Here is a 20,220-nt window from a genome sequence, read left to right as displayed (position 1 = left end):
TATAGTCACAGTCCTGTAACTCAATGCATTTCTAACAAAGCCACATGAGTCAGGTCTTCAATTACACCTCAAACAGGATGGTTAAGACTGCCAGCCACAGGCAGGCATCTGGAAAAACTGCGTGGAGCTCTGCCAACCAGACAGGTACCTGGGTGCTCCGATGGACTAAGCAGGGTGGGGATCAACCATGCACAGTTTGATGTGCAGCGAGTGATGCTTGGAGCATTTTCCAAGATAGTGAGTTATTCAGAGGTCAATTAATGTTTTAGGAAATTGTTTGGGGGCTAGTAGTTGATGGGCAAAACATTATAATTGTTGCCATTGAAAGTTACGGGAAACCTGCACTCAATTAGCGTTGTCCTGCAGAATATCTGGTTTTCAGCAACAGTGGGCAAGACTAGCCAAAAAGGCCCTTAATTTCTCACAGTTTAGAGGCAGCAGCGCCCCCTGGTGGGCCCCCACAAGAGAGGCAGACACTCTAGAAAACAGTGGGTGTCAGAAGCTGGGACCCAACCTCCAGCCTGGATGAAGGAAGAGGTGGGGTCTCAGGCTGTGCTCACAGGGCCTGGTGCTCCTGTCTCCATCCTACAGGGCCTTTTCCTGTGTTGGCCAAAGGTGGATGTCTTTTTTCTTATTGGGCATCTACATTCTTTTTTTCTGGAAATAGCAACCCATTTTCCTTTGGGAACCCCCCACTCCCACTCACGTAGTTCTTGAGGGTCAAACCTCCCTCCCAGCTCATGTGTCAGGTGTGCAGTGACTTGATAAGAGATGAGCATATGGCCCAAATCTGTCCAGGGAGAGCAGGCCTGGGGCTTTTTCGCTATGGCTGTTAGGAAAGAAGCATTCCCTTCCCACCGGCACTAAGTGGTCTATGGTGTGTAAGCGCAGAGCTGTTTGTTGTTTTTTGGTGGGGGGGAGCGGGGCATCTCTGTCTCTGCTTGTAGGGGAGGCTGCTTGGATGTGAAGCTGACCCAGAGAAAAGCAGATTTGCGAGGAAAACAGGCACAGTTCTGATAAAAATATTTGAGCAGCTGGATCCAACAGTACCTGAAGCCAGATGCTTCAGGACATCTCCAGTTACGAATCAATTCTTTTCTCCTGAGCCAGTGGGAATGAGAGGGTCACGGTCCCTGCCTGGTTTGGTCCAGGCCCTAATTCCTTGTTTCCTTCCCCCAAAATATCCTCATTGCTTCTTACATTTGCAAACTCAGAGGCCACATTAATCAAAACCAATTTTATTATTTAAAGAACAGCTTTTCATCAGGGATACCTAGATGGGATCCCCAGATGGCAGAACAATATTTACATGCGGGTCAGGAAGGTGAGTCTCAGGTAGTCCCAGGGCTGAGTGGGCCCGCCACCGTGGAAGACAGGACCCTGGAGGGAAGGTATCCTTGCACTTGTGGGCTGGGCCCAAGAAGAAACAGTTCCAGCCCAGGCCCAGGGTGGATCCCACCATGTGGGGCTGAGGCCACCTAGGCTAACCCGGGCCCTCGAGGCGTCTGCAGCAAGGAGAGGTCAGGTCAGAGTTGAGTCACCATGCCGCTGGCTTCGGAGTGAATCTGGGGAGACAGTTGGGGCCTTCTGAGGTCTGAGAGGCTTCCCTGAAAGTCCCACGACTAGCCTCCTCTTCCAGGAAGCCCTTTGAAGCCCCTCTGTTCCACAGGGTGCCTCTTCTAGGCCTGAGCAAAGGTCTCCAGAAAACCCTGCCTCCCTTTCCCCAGTGAGAGTCCCAGACTTTCGTATCCTCTGGCCCCATCTGGGCCCAACTTTCACCTTTATGGTCTGGAAGATCCACTCCCGGAAGTCACTGACTTTGGTGTAGACGCCTGGCTTCTGGGCCAGGGCACAGCCAGTGCCCCAGCTCACAATGCCACAGAGCCGCCAACGTGGGGTCCGAGAGATGCTGTCCTCACACACGAAGGGGCCACCACTGTCACCCTGGTGGGGGCAGGGGAGGCAAGGCTGGAGGTGCTTTCGGTTGGCCGTGGGCTGTGGTCACGGAGTCATCTGGCCCTGAGGTAGGAGCCGGACCACCCACTGCCCTGTGTCTCCATCTCTAGAGTGGCAGAGTCAGGGGCTGTCCCCCACAATCCCTCACCTGGCAGGCATCAATGCCACCCTCATGGTAGCCAGCACAGAACATCTTGGGCTTGATCTGGTTCCCGTAGAAGTCAGGACCGTTGCAGACATCGTTGCTGATTATGGGGACTCGGGCCTCCTGGAGTACCCCAGCCTGTTGGCCTGGGGGTGTGCGGGCAAGGCTGGGGAGAGCTGGTGAGCATGCACACCCTCCTCCCCTCCTGGTGCCCACCCCAGGCTCCTGTGTCCCTATGGCCCAGGGCTAAGAGGCACCAAACCTGCCAGACTGCCCTTCCCCCCCGGCCCAGGTCAGTCTCCCTATTGGCGGCTTCCCAGGCAGAGGGTGAGACTCACCGTAGTACTGCGTGTTGCCCCAGCCAGTCACCGTACAAATCTTGCCATCCACCAGGGCCTGGCCGGCAGCTGGGAGGCACACGGGCTGGATGTATTCTGTGAGAGAGACCACGCTGGTCCAGCCCTACCTGGAACCAGTGTCTGTGCAGCTGCCTCCAGTGCCCCTGACACACCCTTTCCTCTGTCCTTTAAAGCAGCTACAGCAGCAGTTGCTGTCTCCTGAGAGCTCACTCGGCATCAGGCACCTTCCCGTGTCAGTTCCTTTCATCTCCATCAGCCCAGGGAGGAGGAGGACGCTCACCCCATTTCACAGAAGCGGGGACGAGGCCAAGCCACTCGTTCAAAGTCTCACAATGACTGGCAAAGCCAGAATTTGAACCCAGATTGCCCAATTCTCAGGCCCGTGTTCTTTTTTCTCTCGTTCTTTTTTTATGTTTTTATTTATTTATTTTTAGAGAGAGAGGAAGGGAAAGAGGGAAACATCAATGATGATAGAGAAACATTGATCGGCTGCCTCCTACACACCCCCTACTGCGGGTTGAGCCCGCAACCCAGGCATGTGCCCTGACTGGGAATCAAACCTGCAAACTTTGGTGCACGGGGTGCTCAACCAACTGAGCTACACTGGCCAGGACTCATATTCACCTTTTCAATCATGTCAGTAATCCTAGGAAGCCCTTTTTACGGATGAGGGAAACTGAAGCACAGAAAGGTAAAGCCGCAGGCCCCAGATCACACAGCTGGCAAGGACCTGCGTCTGACGCTGCAGCTGTGACCCCTCAGCCATGTTTTTTAAACCCAAGTCGTTCTCACCCCACCCCCTAAGCCTCATGGACACTTCCTTACTTCAGTGCTGTCAATCCCTCACTCTTTTCACTACAGAGGAGACTTTATTTTGTTCTAAGGGGAAAAAGAACATGTATCACTCCCTTAAATGGAAAACCAGTATCATGAATCATTAAAAAGAAAATAACCATAAAAATAAGTATAATGCAAACCACAAAATGGTCCTGGCTTCCCTGGCACACAGCCTGGGGGTTGCAGGCTGATTCCAGTGCCAGGAGGCCTGGGCTCAAATCTCTGCCATTTGCCAGCTGTGGGAATCTGAGACATTATTTACCTTCTCTCTGTTGGGACCTCTCCCCAGGTGGAAAACAGGATGATAAAAGGACCCATCACCCTAACTGGTTTGGCTCTGTGGCTAGAGCCTTGGCCTGCGGACTGAAGGATCCCAGGTTCAATTCCAGTCAAGGGCATGTACCCTGGTTGTGGGCACATCCCCAATAGGGGGTGTGCAGGAGGCAGCTGATCGATGTTTCTAACTATCCCTCTCCCTTCCTCTCTGTAAAAAAATCAATAAAATATATTTTTTAAAATGGTGGGAGATTTATTAAAAAAATAATTTTTTTTTAAAAAGGACCCACCCTCCCAGGCTGCGGTGAGAACTGAATGAGCTTGTGCACAGGACCCTGAGAACAGGGCCGGACACAGAGAAGGCGCCGTGCAAGTGTTTGTGTTCATTCCTCTCATCACCACATCACTTTATTGTACTATTTCACTATTCTATCCGACTGGTGCCTGTTGGAGGCCCATCGCCACCACCATGGTTTTTATTATTATTACACACGATGGCCTGCTGAAAGCAGAAGCCCAAGGCCTGCCCTCAGCCCGCCAGGCAGCCTGGAGAAGTGTCAGAGACACCCTGGCCCCACGTGAGTCCTCCTCATTGGGAGCATGGGAATGTCCTGGAGAGCTGCAGGGGGAATGTCTCTTAACGGCCTGATTCATCCATATATTTAAAACATTATCTTCATTTCATTTGATTGGGGGATTTTTGGGTAAAAAATGTTTTTGATATATAATTCATATACCACACAATTCACCCACTTAGGATGCACAAGTCAATGGTTTTTAGTGGGTTCACAGATGTTGAGTAGCATGCGGGCCCTACGAAGGTACATCCAGCACCACAATCAGTTTTAGGACATTGTCATCGCCCCCAAAGAGACCCTGTGTCCTTAGCTGTCACCCCTCCCCTCCTCATCCCCATCCCTGCCACCACGAATCTGCTTTCTTTCTCTGTAGAGGTACCTGTTCTGGACAGAAACATAAACGGAATCACACAGTGACCTTTGGCCCGACTTCTTTCTTAGCAGAATGTTTTCAAGGGTCGGCCATTGCATATCACAGAAATGTTTGCTCCTTTCTATGGCCAAATAGTATTCTATTGTATGGATTGGCCACGTTTCTATCCATTTGTCAGAGGACAGATGTGGTCGTTTCCACCTGCTGACCACTGCGAACAGTGCTGCTGTGCATGCATGTGCACAAGCTCCTGTGTGGACACGCGTTTCCATTTCTTTGGGGCGTCCTCCAGGAGTGGAATCGCTGGGTCGCGTGGCAACTCCATGTTTCACTTTCTGAGGAACGGCCAGACTTTACAAAGCGGCCGCACTAGCCATTCCTACCTGGTGGGCACCCGCCTGTGTCCCCCAAGAGCATTTCCCTTATCACCATGGACTACTAGGCCCCTGGTCCCTCCTCTCACCTCACGGCCTCAGGAGTCCCCAGGCCAGGGCTCAGACTTACCTGTAAGGGGCAGGGGGCTGGAGAGGTGGACCAGAGCGATATCGTTACTGTTCTCCTCACTGTTGGGATCCCGAAAGGGGAGATAGCCCCCATGGTAGATTACTGCCTGAACCCCCATCTGCAGGCCGTGGGGCGAGGCCTGGGCAACAGCGCCGGCAAACACACGCCATCGTGACAGGACCCGGTTCCGCCTACCAGGGAACAGGAGGGGAGGGTGGCAGCCTGCCTGGGAACAGCCCCCCGACCTCGCTGCCCCCGCTACCCTCCTCAGTGCCATGGGGGTCACTTACTCAGGGAAGCAGTGGGCGGCTGTCAGCACCCAGTCTCCGGAGAGCAGGGACCCGCCACAGAGGTGCGCTCCATCATAGCGAAGACTGACTTGCCATGGCCACTTGCCCAGGCTGGTGTCCTGGCCTCCCACAATGCGGTCTACGGGCAGCTTCCTACGGCCACAGTCTGTGAGAGAGGGGAGTCGGGGGAGTGGGGGCCTGGAAGCCCTCAGGGCCAGCCCTGCCCCAGGAGGTCTGAGAGGACACGACCTGGTCCTTGGAGGACCTAAGAGGATACGGCCTGCTTGGGGTTGTCCGATGGGACAAGGCCCTGCCCTGGGAGACCTGAAGGGGACATGGACCCATCCTTGGGGGACATGGTCCTACCCTGGTCTCAGGAAGAGGGTTCTGAGTGTCAGGGTCTCACCTTGGCAGATGGTAGCCAGGAAGCGGCCCCTGGGACAGTCACTGTAAGAAAGACAGGGATGGGGACAGAGAGAAACAGAAAGAGGCCAGTTCAGACAGAGAAGGAAAGTGAGGAAGAGCAGGTAGGAGCGCCTGGGAGCTGCGGGGCCAGGGTGTGTGCCCCCACCTGCCCACTGCCCTCCTCACCACACGGAGATGACCTCAAGCAGCCTCCGGGCGTAGGGCAGCCTTCCCTCGTCCACACAGAAGAAGCCTGACGTGCCGTTGGCACCCGCTGTCCGCACATCCAGCTCCGAGTGGGCCAGTGCCCTGGGCAGGGCAGGGGTCAGGCCTGCTCCTCCCACCGTCCCACTGCCACCCCTCCAAGGGGCACCCCAGTACCTGAGGAAGCCCATCTCCTCACAGCTGAGTCCCGCCACCCTGGCATTGGAGCGCGAAGAGCACAGCAGCCGCCACGCCCCCTCCGTCTCGTCAAAGACTGTGAGCCGAGTGTCTGCTGGGCTGACCTGCACTGCAGGGAGACAGGACGGCCACACGCTCGCCTCCTGCCCAGCCTTCCTGGCTGTGCTCCGCCATGTGTTCTAGTCCGAGTCCCAGCTGGGCCGATCAGAGCACCCCATGCCCCCCACACTCCTGTGTCCGGAAGAGCACGTGACAAATTAGACCCAGGAACAGCCGCCCTGGGACTTCGGCTGGCCTGCTGGGAGCAGGGCAGTGCCTCTGTCCACAGGACTTCCTGAGCTGGCTGCTCACGTGCTGTAACTCTGGGACTTTGCTGGGACATTTGGAAAAAGGGAAACTGTTTCAACCAGTCCCCAAGGGAATGGTGTGTGAGGCCGCACGTGCTGGGCCATCTCTGCCCACGTGAAGGGACAAATAAGACAACATAGAGGAAAGCCAAGAGATTTCTGCTAATAGTTTTAAGCTCCTGATGGAGCCAGGCTTGAAGAACCCCCAGGAGTGGTTGAGTTAATCATTCCCTTTTTTCACTTAACCAGTTTATTTTTCTTCTTCTGTCTTTGGCCATCTGAAGACCCTTGACTAATACATCAGATTGCCAAAATATTTAAAGACATCCTATAGTCTTAAATTTAAAAAAGAGGAAAGGATAGCTATCTTTCCTGTAGGACTTGAGTATATTAAAGTGCATAATTCTCCAAGCAGAGGATGTAGTATTCATTCATTCACTCATTCATTCACCAAACTAAGCTTTAACTAGACTCATACTTCATGCTTAGTCCTAAGAGGGGCGATGCTAGGCACACAAAGATGACTAAGACAGCCCTCACCAAGCCAAAGTCTGGGGTGAGGGAAATAACAATAATCGCCACCCAACCAGGCACATTTTCACACGGAGACGAGGCAGGGCAGGGACACACAGGAGGGCTGAACAGCGCCTGGGCGGATTCCTCCTGCCTGGTGCTGGGGGTATTGAAAGCTGTTGTCCTCTCACCTCCTCACAGGCCGCTCCCCACACATGGCCAGAGGACCCTTGTTCATCCCTAAGCCAGGCCACAGCCCTTAGTCATATTTATTTACATTCCCCACTCAGTACATGCCGGCTCTAGTTTAGGCAGTGAACAAATCAGACAAAACCCCTGCTCTGTGGCATTCCAAGGCCAATAGGTGAGATGGATAAGAAAAGGCACAGATAAGGAAAATAGATCATGTGTCACCAAAGAAGGGGCCAGGGAGACAAATCAAGCTTTGACAGAATCAGGGTGCTGGTATGAGCAGTGAGGTTGGGGTGAGGCTGCGATTTTCAATAGCTGGGAAGGAAAGCTTCCCGAGAAGTGGTAAGGGAACGAAGACCTGAAGGAAGTGAGAAAGAGAGTTGTGAAGAAAAGTGAGGGGACAGAAAACTAGGCCAAGGGAAGGCAATGCAAGTGCAAAGATTCTCAGGCTGGGGGTTGGGGGCTGAGGAATAGCAAGGAGGCTGGAGCAAAGTGAGCGAGGGGAAGGTGAGGCAGGAGACAGACTGGATCAACTCTAGGGACTTTGCTTTTACCAGGAGTGAGGTGCTCCTGGGGAGGATCTGAGCCAGGAGGGCTCTGACCTGCCTAGGGTTCACAGGCTCCCTCTGGCTGTGTGTGGAGAACAGGGCGGGGGTGTGGGGAGGAGCAGGAGACAGAGGTGGCTGTGATGTCCAGAAGGGAGAGGATGGAGGCTGGGCCAGGGTGGAGCACTGGAGGGGGAGAAGAATTTAGATTTTGGACAGATTTTACAGGTGGAGCCCACAGGGTTTGGGGACAATTGGATTAAGGAGAGGGGACAAGGGCAATTCCAAGGTGTTTGGCCTGAGCCACTTGAAGGACTAAGCTGCCACTGACAGGGATGGGGAAAGCGGGAGGTAGGTTGGGGGGAAGATCGGTTGTGGGCCTCTCCTTTTCTCCTGCCTCCACATGACTGCTGTTCTGAGAGCACATTCTGGGACCCTGATTCTGGTGAAAGTCACTTTCACAACCTGTCAGGGAAAACCCAGTGAGACACCAAGCTGAGCAGTCTTCCCCAAGCCCCACAGATCTGGGCAAGGACTTCCAGGGAGAACCCTGTCCTGCTGAGGACCTACTGTGCACCAGCGCTATGCTACATGCTGTCCATCACTGTGCCCCGAGGCCACAAAGGTCATCCCCATTTTCCACATGGGTGAGGGGAAGCTTGGGGAGGCAGGGTGACTTGCCCCACATCGCCAAACGAGGCAGAGAGGGTATGTACTCAGGCCCCAGTGACTCCAAACCCCAAGCTTTTAACGTTGCCCTACACGGCCTCTTAGGCAACTTCCCCTCGTAGGGGTGAAACAATAATAGCGCAGAAATAATCATACTACGTTTCCTGGGGTTGTCCATGGGCTGGCCCCATGCTATGTGTCATATTCTCTCCCATACCATCCGGGAGGCAGAGACCATTTCTATGTCCATCTTACAGAGGAAGAAACAACCTCTGAAAGCCTGGTGGGGGCGGGGAGGAGGGAGGGCTGGAGGTGGTTAATGGGGGGAAAAGGGGACATATGTAACACTTTCAACAAAAAAGATTTTAAAATAAAAATAAATAATTTTTAAAAGGAAAAGAAACAGCCTCAGAAAGAATGTATTTTTCCAGGGGCCTAAAAACTGGCAGAGCCAGGATTTCAAACCAGGCCTGCTGACCTGCATACCCCCTGCTCCTTCTGTGGGTCTAACAGAGACCCTTCCTTGTCCCCACCCCAAATACACTCACCCACAGCCCAGACTAAGAGCTAATAAGAAAAGATGAAATGCTGCCATTTGCAACAACATGAATGGATCCTGAGAATGTCATGCTGACTGAAATAAGTCAGAGTCAAGAACAATATAATTTCACTCATATGTGGGATATAAAACTAAAAGCAACAAACGAACAGACAAGATAAACAAACAAAAACTCACAGACACAGACAATATGGTAGTTAACAGAGGAAGGGGGTTGGGGGGTAAGTAAAGGGCAAAGGGGTCAAATATATGGTGACGGAGGAAGACCTGACTTTGGGTGATGAACACATGATGCGATATACAGGCCATTTTTCATAGAAATGCACACTTGAAGTCTATAACCAATGTCATCCCGGTATATTTAAATTAAAAAAAATTTGTAAAGGCGTTTCCTGGCTTGCCTGCTTGCTTTAATCATGGCCCCTTGCTCTGGGGTTGAGCAGGGGGTTCCCGGCACCTCTGGTGGGTGGTACCCACCGCCCCCTGAGTTCCAAGACCAAGACTTGGATTTGAAATACCAAGTGGGGTGGAGTAAAATTCCTATTTTGAAATAAGTGCTCCAGAAATGTGATTTCCAAAAAGCATGAGGTTATAGGAAAACATCACTTTGTGATTGTGTTTTAGGGAAGGTGGAGGGGGAAGAAATAGAAAATGCCTTATAATTTAGAAGAGTTCAGTGGCCTTATTTTGTGCCACTCTTTCTCTCACTTTTAAATTCTTATTCTCATTTGTATCATTTTAGTCAATGCAAAGTGTGTCCTGGGTCACCTTGTTTGCTTACCAAATTGCCTGATATATTTACAAGTGTGACAACCCCAGAAAAATGAGGCAAGGGTATAGTTTTATTTTTTTGTGGGGATGTTTTGTTTGTTTTTTGTTTTGTAATTTCCCAACACTTTTTGAAAACCCCAAGTACAGCTGAAGGGCAAGGGTGCGGGCACTGGCCTGAGCTGGTCAGAACTGTGGCCTGTTGCCTTCCGTTCAGTGAAGCCCAGGACAAGTTAGTTCATCTTAGCGGTTTGTATTTGTGCTCATTCATTAAGCAAAGATTTCCTGCCCTAGCCAGTTTGGCTCGTTGGATAGAGCGCCGGACTGCAGACCAAAGGGTCCTGGGTTCGAGTCTGGTCAAGGGCACGTATCTAGTTCTCCCAGGTCCAGGCCCTGGTCGGGGCACATGCAGGAGGCAAACTCTCCCTCTCTCTTCTACTCTCTCTAAAAAATCAGTGGAAAAATATCCTCAAGTAAGGATTAAAAATAAATGAATTCCTGAGCACCCACCATGTTCAGGACACTGTCTGGGGCAGTAAAAAAAAATGCCCTGCCCTCCTAAAATTCTCCAGGAGTAAATAATCCACTGTGAGTGTGAGGAGAGTTTTACCCGGGCAGCGGGATGGCCACGGGCTTGGGGAACAGGCGGTCTGGGAGTGCGGGAAGGCCTTGCTCAGGGAAGTTAAAGCCACTGTTTACCTAGTTGGCTGAGAGCCAAGCCCTGCCTGGATCATTATGTCCTCTAATTCTCACCCCAAGCTTATACATGAGAACATGGAGACTCTGCCAGGGCCCCCACTTGGCAGTGACACTGCAGAACCCTGAAACCTGCCTCTAGGTACGAGCTGGAAAGAGGTGGGTGAACAAAGGCTATAGTGCCAGGAGGGTCCTTCAAGGGTATGAGAGTGCCAGGGGCAAGTGTGAAGTGAGGGCGTAGAAAGCCCTGCTGAGAGCCCAATGGTGGTGGGGAGCCATGGAGGGACTTGGCAGGGGCACGATCCCTCTGCCCTGCCCCTGATGCGACATGTGGTCTTGGGCAAGTCAATGCACTTCAATGGCCTCAGTTTCCCCACCTGGGGTGATGAAAATAGCTCCAGCTTCACCAGGCTATTGTGCAAGGGCCACAGCCAGGGCCTGGCATATGTGAGCCCTCACTATGGCAGCTCCCATTTCTTGAGGAGCCATAGCACGTAGAGCTTCTGCATAAGAGCTGAATCCAGCGGCCGGGTTCCAGACCCCAGAGCTTACTAGCTCTGTGACCTGCAGCATATCGCCTGGCCTTTGTGTGCCTCAGTTTCCCCATATTAAAATGGGCTGTTGTGAGGATTTAATGAATGGACACCTGTAGAGCCCAAGGCCTGTGCTTGGCACATGTAAGTGCTGCTATGACAACTAGCACTGATGTTGGCTTCCCTTGTCTGGATTTTCATTTCTTCTCTTAATGTGAGCTGAGTCCTTTATGGAAGTAGATGGGGCGCGTGGGAGTGAAAAAGACATCCCATCACCCAACTTGCCCTTCCTTCGTGCTGTCCTGGACCACGAAAAGGCAGCTGGGAGTTGGCATTTTGGGCAGTTCATTCATTCCTTCCACAATGAGCTTCTGTGCCTGTTATCAGTGTGGTCACTCTCTCCTGCCTGCTGCAGACACTTCGCTATCAGGCAAGTCTGAGAGCTACTCCTGGTCCCATCACTGACCAGCTGTGTGTCCTCTCTGGTCCTCACTTTCCACATCTGTGAATGGGGATAACAGAAGCTACCTTCTAGGGGAGCGAGAAGAGCTCACTGGTTTCATACCGTGCCTCTCAGACATGTTTTGTCTACGCTCTGCAGTTAAAAACAAAACAAAACAAAACAAAACAAAAAAACCCCGCTTTCCATCGTGATGTGGCCTTGAACTTATGTTTTCTGAGGCAAACCATGCCATGGTTCTGAGCCTCAGTTTCCCCATCTTTAAAATGGAGAGAATAACAATCCCACCCTCATAAAACCAAAATAAAAGATTAGCAAGAGTTTTCTTACGAGAGAGACTCATTCGAATATTTTCTAGTCTCATCTACTTCATACGTTTTAAAATCCGATTTTCCACTCACTGATTTAATTTTATGATACATTAATGGGTAACACATTTAGAGCCTGGAAAACACTGGGTTAGACAAGTGCATTGCTTTCAGCAGCACCTGGTCCAGACAAGCACTCAGCACGAGTGCATTCATTCCAACCCCCTCCACGGAGCTCCCCCAGCACAGGCTCCTCCCGGGCGCCCCAGAGGGCCCTGCTTTACTCACCCGGATACAGTGGCTTCTGATCACTCCTGAGTAGAACAGTCACTGCAGAGAAGGCAGAGGTGAGGGCAGGTAGGCTGGGGCCGCAGGGGCAGGGGAGGGTAGAGGTGCAGGGGGCCGCTCTCACCAATGGCCCAGGAAGCTGCCCCGATGCCTGTCAGGAGCAGCAGGGTCCCTGCAGTGAGAGCTGCTACCTTGGATCCAGAACAGCATGGCACAGTCCGGCCACCTGCAACAGAGACCATGCTGGGGCCACTGCCAGGCCATCCTCATCAGGGTGGGGTCTGCGCGTAGGGCCAGCTCGGTCTCCCCCACATGTCTGAGCCTACCAGGCCCAGTTGGCAGGGCTGCCTCTGCCCTGCAGCGAGGATGGCCAGGTGTCCAGCTCCTCAAGGGTTGCAGCTGGGAAGGGGAGTGGCTGGGACAGCTGCCACCCTCGCTGCCTACACTCCTGGCATTTCTCCTCCCCCAGTGACACTGCTTTTAGCTCCGTCATCACGTTGGGACATCTCTTCCTGGACCTCTCACTTCTGCTAACTTTCCCAGACGTTCTTGGAGCCTCTTGGGGGCTGTGACTCCTGACCTTTGCCCTCTTGGCAGCTTTCTTCCCTGCTGCTTGGCATTCCCTCACTGCCTCATTTCTCTCTAATGTTCCAGACCCTCTGTCCCTGGGTACCAGACTTTCCCCACAGAACCCAGCTCCAAGGTCAAGTTTGCCCCTGGAGGTTAAGAACTTAAGTTTGAAAACCTGCCAGCCTCACTTATAAATACTAACCTTCCCCACTCTTAGCTGAGACCTTGGACAGGTGACATCACCTCTTTGCGCCTCAGTTTCCTCACCTATTTAACGGGCATCCACCTAGTACTCACCTCTAAAAACAATACTTTTGAATGACAAAGTTCTTTTAAATAATAATAGCCAAACTTTTTATCAGATGCTTATTACGCTCCAAGTACTGCTCTAAATGCATTAATTTATTCAGTCCTTATCTCAGTTATGAGTCCCATTTTTCAGAGAGGGGAAACTGAGGCCCAGAGAAGAATCACATGCCTGAAGTGACTCAGCTAGCAAGAGTCAGTGCTGGGTCCTGAGCCCTGGGAAGGTTTGGAGCTGGGGCTCAAATGCATAACCACTAAGCCGTGCTACCTCTCCCGGTACATAGTCCCTGGCATATAGCGAGTTCTCAGAAAGTGCCTTTCAGTCACTAAAGCAGTGCGGCCCTGGCAACGCCCTTCACCTCTGTGGCCTCGGGCTTCTCGTTGGTAAAGCGGAGCCTTATTCCTTCACTGTCCCGTTGAGCAGCGGCTGTGTACTGGGTACCATTCTAGGCTCTAGGGACACATCTCAAAACAAGACGGATGAGATGCTGGCCATGGGGCTCACATCCTCATGTGTGTAAGGTGAGGGGGAAGTAAACAAGTAGACAATAAATGAACTTGATAATTTCCAGCGGTGGCAAAGACTAAAGAAATAATGCATGTTGGGGCAGCAGGGTGCTCAAGGAGAGCCTCCCTAACAAGTGATTTTTTAAAAAATACGGGTTTGTGTTTTTGTTTTTTTTTATTGATTTGAGAGAGAGAGAGAGAGAAAGAGAGAGAAGAAGAGAGAGGGATAGAGAGATAGAAACATCAATGAGAGAGAAAGCTCATTGATCAGCTGCCTCATGCACGCCCCATACTGGGAATCGAGCCTCCAACCCAGGCATGTGCCCTGACCAGGAATCAAACCAGTAACCTCTTGGTCGATGCTCAACCACTGAGCCACACAAGCCCGGCCCTAATAAGTGACTTTTGAGCTAAGACCTGAAGGGTGAGGCCAGCCATGCAAAGATCTTAAGGAAGAACACTGGGCAGAGGGAAGAGCATAGTCAAAGGCCTTGAGGCAAGAATAAGCATGATCTGTTAGAGGGCAAGAGAGGCCACTTACATGGCCAGAATGGCATGCACTTGGGGAAGACAGTGGAACCAAAGCTGGGGCCAGCCAGGGAGGCTGGGGCCTGAGGAGAAGATGGCTTTTATTCCTTGTACAGCAGGGCCCCTGGGGATTAAAAGCCAACCCCTTTGCTAGGCATTTCAGAAGGAACAGAAAGAAAAGGCTGCTGAAAGCCTTCAGCTGGGCCTGGCATGTGCCTTACTGCCCTTGGCATCTGCAAGGCACTCCCAGGGCTACAAGAGACCCCGTTCTCTCATCTGTGGCATGGTCGTCTGGCCAATAGGCACAGGGCCAGCCAAGCACCTGGAACAGAGCGGGAAGTGGTTCAGGACCTTCCTGGGATGGGCCACTGTCTGGGTGTCTTAAGAATGTGAGAGCCCAGCATTCTCGTCAGGCATGAGAGAACACTCCCTCCCTCCACAGAGGCCAGCTGGCAGACCTCGCCATGTCTCAGGAGGGCCTCCCGGGCCCACTCCCAACTCTGTACCCAAGCATTTTCCTGGTTCTGGTGGGCGTCCTGGTTCCTTTGTTTTTAGCCGCACTCTGCTGTGCCTGCTAAGGCAGGAAGCTGTCACCCATGTCTCCGAGGGCGAGAGGAAGAGACTCCTTCCATGCCCTCTGGTTCCGGGGACTCGAGCAACCCCCAAACAGGTGCCTCTGGCGGACAGGCAGCGCCCTCGCTCTGAGAGAGGGCCATCCTGGTCGTGATGCTATGGGAGCCACAGGCCTTTGAGACCAGTGAGCAGCCCCCCGCCCCCCCACCCCACCCCGACTTCACCCAGAGGCTCTGCTCTGCACTGCTGCAGGGGCACCTCCTTCTGCCCCCACCATTTGTCTGTAAAACCCTCACAAGTGACGTCTCTGGCTCCTTGTCTCTGAGACTCCACTCAGCTGACGGCTTCAGGTCTCAGTCCCCCTCAGACCCAACTTCAGCTTCCTGAATGGAAGGCCCCTCATTTAAATTCTGGGACACCCAAGGCCTTTCCTTCTCCTTCTCCAACAGTGCCTTCTCCATCTCCTGACCTAGTTATCTCTGAAATCTGGAATTCACAGAGCAGGCCATGGTCTCTCCCCGCGCCCACCTCATGCCTCCTTACTTCCAAGTCTGTCTCACCCGCCTCCACAGCCTCAGTTTCCCTTTTCTGTCCTGGGCTGGGACACTCCTGCAGATTAGGGTCCTGCAGCCTCTTAGACGTCCCCTCCTGGAATCCTCTAGGCCTTTCACACCTCAGGTCCCACACTGGCCTCCATGTCTCCCCAAATCCCCAGGTCCCGTCTGCGGCCCTCATCCTCAGGCTGCCCCTCCTCTGCAGGACACCTTCCTCCCGTCAGAGCTTGCAGGTCCCCAGCTTGCAGGCCTCCTGAATGTCTCCTGTCCACCTGCTCCTTCCCTGCCCCTGACTCAGGCTCCCCCTCTGGTCCAGCCTCTACATGGAAGCTTGGGGGCTCTTGCTAAATATCAAACCCAACCTGTCGTTACTTTCCCTAGAACTCTCCGTGACTCCCCAATGTTCCACAGGACATAGTCCAAGGCCCTCAGCCCTGTGGCGCCAGCAACCCTAGCACATAAGCACGGCTGTTGGAGATTTGAGAGTTGAACATATATTTCCACTAACCTGAGAGCCTTTCCAAAAAACAACTGAAACCACAGGACTTACAGATATCAGTTAGAAAAGAGAAACAATGAATGACAGCGCCATCTTGTGGAGAGACCCAGCACACCCAGGCATCTGCCTGCCCCTCCTCAAAAACAGTGGGAACAGACCTCAGTCCCACTGACACACCTCATCACCCAATCAGCTCCATTTCAACTTTACTCCCAGGAATACCCAAAGCAGCCATGTGCCACCGCGCCCCCAGCAGTCTGTTACTTGCCGACATTTAGCTAGGCCAGTGGTCGGCAAACTGGTTAGTCAACAGAGCCAAATATCAACAGTCAACGATTGAAATTTCTTTTGAGAGCCAAATTTTTTAAACTTAAACTATATAGGTAGGTACATTGTTATTAACTTAATTAGGGTACTCCTAAGGCTTAGGAAGAGCCACACCACTGAAGGGGCCAAAGAGCCGCATGTGGCTCGCGAGCCGCAGTTTGCCGACCACGGAGCTAGGCTGTTCCCTCTGCCTGGCATACCCTGCTACTCCCTCCTCATCACGAGTGTCAACTCAGATATCACCTCCAAGGCTGAGTCCCCAGGAGCACCAAGGCCCTCGAGTTGGGCCCAACACAAAGCCGAGCAGCCACGGCGGCAGCAATGGCTCTCAACCCGCATGCCAACGCACGGGCCTGTCCTGCAGATCCTCAAGTCTTTGCAACTGTTCCTGAGGAAGGTACCATAGTTATCCCCACCCTGGCTTATGGGTGAGGAAAAGAGGCCCAGAGAGGTGCAGCCACCTACCCCCGGTCACCCAGCAAGTAAGCACAGCACCACAACCTTTCAGCATCTGTGTCCAGGTTTGACCACACCCTCCAGCCAGACTGCCCCCCAAGACAGGGCCTGAGCTGACTGAGGACGCACTGGAGCCCACTGTGACTCAGTTCTCTCTGTACCCAGACCCGACCATCCTTCCCAATGTCGTCTGCAAAATAGAGATGATACCCTTGCACACCTCACCAGGTGGTATGACTATTGGAATGCAGGGAGTGCCTCCTCCTGAGCCCCTGGAAGCTTGGCCGCACTCTGGCCACCGCTGAATGGTTGGGTCTGAGTGGCTAACTGTACTGAGACCCAAGGAGGCCAGGGATTCACACTGATCATTGCAGACGACATACTCAGCACTTCCTGAATTAAATACTCACACCACCCTGCGAGGTGTGCATGAGTACCATCTCCATTTTACAGATGAAGAGACTGAGGCCCAGAGAGTTAGGCATTCTGCTTGCTCAGGGCCTTAAAGCTAGAACGCACTCCTGCCTAGGACCGAACCCAGCTAGCCTGGTTCCAGGAGGAAGAGCGGGAGTCCACCCAGCTCGAGGGCGGGGAGGAAGAGCCGCCCCTCCGGGCCCCCAGTTGGCTCCCACGCGTGGAGAAGGGTGACATATCCAGGCTGTGGGAAGCCCTGGCTGGGGGCTGCCAAGAGCCCCTGAGTGCCAGCCACTCGGCAGTGGCTTCTTCCCATCGCCCTGGAGTAGTTTCTCTGCTCTCTCCCCTCTCCTTCTAACCTGCCAGGTCCAAAGTCCTCCCTCTGCCCTTTTGCCCACAATGCCAGGCGGCAGGAGGAATGTCTGAATTGGTGGGGGTCTCAGATCCCTGGGATTCCAAGTCTGCTGACCTCTGTCGTGAGCTTTGGTTAACAGCGTACATCTCACACGCTAAGCCCCCGCCATCATCTTGCTCCCAACCTCACGCCCTGCCCTGCTGCTGTCCCTGCTCCCAACAACCTCATGTGGCATTAGGACCCATGCCTGACCCAGGGGGGAAATTGAAGTCCAGAAAAATGATGTCACGTGCACAAGATCATACAACAAAAAAGTGGCAGAAGCAGATTCAACCTCAGGCCCAAAGGTTCAACTCCAGAGTCTGTGTCCTTAACCGCCACAGCCAGTCTCCCCACCATAGCCCCAAAGGAAGGAGAGGCCCAGGGCCAGCTGAGGAATTGCTGGGAGGTGAGGGGAAACTGAGGCAAGAGCCGGAAGGTCATGCGGGGTAGCAGGTGGGAAGGTGGTGGCACAGACTCACAGAACATGTGGTTAATAGTTAATCAGGTGAAGGCTTCAGAGGGGGTGGGGATGGGCCCAGGAGGAGTGCCAGAGAGAGGGGGCTCCAAGGGGGTGGAGGGTTGGGAAGAAAGCACAGAAGGAGGGGCGTCAGGAAGAGCTAAAGCTGGGGCTCAGGGAAAGGGGGACTCACCCTCCTTCTCCGCCATGTCACAGCCTCTTGTTAATGATTCCCCGGCTGACCTCCTGGGCCGGGGCAGGACCTGTGGGGAGATGAACGGAAAGGCAGGGCCTGGGGAGCCCAGCCCAGCTCCAGTGCCCCCAGTCCCAGGCGCCCATCCAGGGAGGCTGGAGGACCTGGGCCCTGGCCAGAGCACGCCGTGATCACGGACGCAGATTAGGCTGGGTTCAAGGATGGGGTCAGTGTCTGACCGGTGGCCAGGGAGACACCTTGATGTGCAGGCTGGGGGCTCCCATGTCTGAGCCTGGAGGACAGAGGACTGAGGGTCTCAATTCCTAGGCGGAGTGGGGGCCTGAAACCCTGGGCCCTAGGGAAAGATGGTTTGGGGGGCCAGGACTCCGTGGTATGAGGTTGGAGGGGTGGAGGGGCAGGACACCTAGTTCTGAGGGAGCAGGAGACTGGGGCCCAATCTCTGAATCTGAAGAAGGGGGGGCTGCTCCAAGGCCCTTGGAGAGAAGTCAGAGAGCCCACTCCTGGGGTCCCTGGGAGTCCCTCAATTGGGAGGGGAGCATTGGGCTGGGTGGGAGTGAGGGGACCCTGGCCTGGCGACTGGAACTGAGGGCCCTGGTCCTTACCCTGGGGTCCGGCCGGTGGGGGCGAAGCTGAGAGATGGTGCCAGTTGAGGGTCAGTCTCCAGGCCTGGGCAGGAGCATGGTGGCCCCGCAGCGGCGGCCAGGAGGCAGAGGCAGCGGCGTGGGGCCTGCTAGGCCTGGCTGCCTCACCTGAGGAGGAGGGGGCTGGGCAGGAGGCGGGGAAAGGGGTGTGGAGGGGCGGGCAAAGGGATTGGCAGCGCCAGAGGCCACCTGGCTGGTGGGGCAGGGTTTGCAGGGGCTGGACCAGGGGAGCCCAGCCACCTGCCTCCCTCCAGCCTGAGGGGTGGGCCCAGGTGTGCCAGTCAGGGGAGGTGGGAGTAGGGGCCGGTTTGGTCTGGGTACACGGGTTTGGGGAGACAGAGCAGGCTGGGGTTGCTTAAGAAGACTAAAGAATGGGGATATGAATTAGAGGGAGTCAGACAGAGTGCCCCAACTGCCCTGCTCCTTCTCCTGCCTCCTGCCCAGCCCCCGCCCTACCCCAGCTCAGGCCTAACTCTGTCCCTGTCCACCCCGGCCCCTTGCAACACCCCCTGTCCAGCTCCTGAACAAGGTAGTCCCTGTCCCTGCCCCAGTTCCCTCCCCGGACTCCTCCCCCGCCCCAACTCTTGCTCCAGCCTCTGACCCTTCCCAAGTCCCCTGCCCAGCCCGTCTGCTTTGCCCTGCTTATACATACACCCCCCCCACCACCACCACCACCAGCCTCCTCCCCCAGCTGCTTTCCTACAAGTCACGGGGGCTGGTTTGCTTTGGCAGCCTCTCTGCTGCCTGCAGCAATGACCTCTGGAGCCTGTAGAGTCCTAGGTAGGGGGAAGGGGGCTTGGCCCGGAAAAGGCAGCACTGAGTGCTGAGGCCCAAGCCAAGTGGCCGGAAGTGACCAATGGCAAATACACACTGTCACACTAGTGGTCAAGAGTGACCCACGTCACACCCCAGGTCCAGATAAACAGCCAGACACCTGACTGTGCACAGCCACATAAACACAGACCACAGCTCTCACCCGGCGAGGCTGTCCTCGCACAATCAGACGCACCTGCTCACCCCACTCAGCCCCCCGTCTCCCTCCCCTCTCCCTCCTTCCCCCTCCAACTCCCACCACTCCAGAGAGACCCACACTGCTGAGGAATGAGTGAAGAAATGAAATGGAGTCACTATAGTCGGGCTGTTAAATGTCTGAAGTCAGTTAGGTTAAGGTATAAGGAAACAATTCTCTTTTTGCTTTGACTACACTTGGAACTAGAACTTTTGAACTTTTCAGCTGTGCATCAATGGCTGGAGATAGAAACCCTAGAACCGCCCCCTGAAGAACTTAGGGAAGACGGTTCATGTACCCAGACCCCTGACATCTGATCACAACTTCAGATCCATTCAGAAGCCAAGAATGCAGAACTGATTTTTCCCCTCAAGAATGTACTTTTTACTATAAGAACTCTCAATTTTCATCTCTTCTTGGGAACACGCTGGGTATTACACGATAGTGTTTGTTTGCAAACCCCAATACTTTGCCGCTTTTAATTTTAACAAAGCCTCCTGATTCGTTTATGCGGAATGAACCAGGACCGCCCGCGCGGCCTCCTTGGCTCCCTCTCAGGCCCCCTCCCACTCACGGTGACTGCCGAGCTAATGACACCCCGAGTCCCACATTAATCAAGTACTAAGTGGCTGCACTTGCTGGGCTTCCAGGCAGGCGCTGCGCCTGAGACACTGCGCCCACTGCTCCTTCCCATCCTTCTCCCTGAATGTGTGTGGGGAGGGCAGGTCCCGGGGAAAGCTGAGGCGCCTGGATTTGGGGGTGGGT

At 53.9% G+C, this 20,220-nt stretch overlaps 1 protein-coding gene across 4 annotated transcripts; it reads right to left on the bottom strand.

Annotated features, from left to right (window-relative positions):
* Positions 1 to 1,218: 1,218 nt before the first annotated feature.
* On the bottom strand, positions 1,219 to 18,876 carry HPN (hepsin). 4 transcript variants are annotated; one of them, XM_081107459.1, is made up of 13 exons: positions 18,408 to 18,876; positions 17,785 to 17,854; positions 12,128 to 12,229; positions 12,004 to 12,045; positions 6,105 to 6,234; positions 5,910 to 6,032; positions 5,725 to 5,765; positions 5,319 to 5,484; positions 5,029 to 5,219; positions 2,440 to 2,535; positions 2,105 to 2,247; positions 1,780 to 1,944; positions 1,219 to 1,565 (listed from the first exon to the last, which is right to left on the bottom strand). In XM_081107459.1, the coding sequence occupies exons 2-13, from the start codon at positions 17,798 to 17,800 to the stop codon at positions 1,527 to 1,529; spliced, it is 1,254 nt and encodes a 417-aa protein (XP_080963585.1). In that variant the 5' UTR covers positions 17,801 to 17,854; positions 18,408 to 18,876; the 3' UTR covers positions 1,219 to 1,526. The 4 variants fall into 4 exon arrangements, with proteins under 4 accessions (XP_080963585.1, XP_080963584.1, XP_080963583.1 ...); XM_081107458.1 differs by having other exon boundaries at positions 5,910 to 6,234; XM_081107457.1 differs by having other exon boundaries at positions 1,231 to 1,944.
* Between the last annotated feature and the right edge of the window lie 1,344 nt (positions 18,877 to 20,220).

The sequence above is a fragment of the Myotis nattereri genome (assembly GCF_964212035.1).
Source record: "Myotis nattereri genome assembly, chromosome: 15".
NCBI classification, from domain to species: Eukaryota; Metazoa; Chordata; class Mammalia; order Chiroptera; family Vespertilionidae; genus Myotis; species Myotis nattereri.
This window is presented reverse-complemented; position numbering and strand designations above follow the sequence as displayed.

Excerpts from the sequence above, each read along its gene's own strand:
- HPN (XM_081107456.1), bottom strand. Across the intron at positions 5,766-5,909 it reads CTTGAGGTCATCTCCGTGTG|TGACTGTCCCAGGGGCCGCT; the intron begins GTGAGGAGGGCA and ends TCTTTCTTACAG. Across the intron at positions 5,485-5,724 it reads CCTGGCTACCATCTGCCAAG|ACTGTGGCCGTAGGAAGCTG; the intron begins GTGAGACCCTGA and ends CCTCTCTCACAG.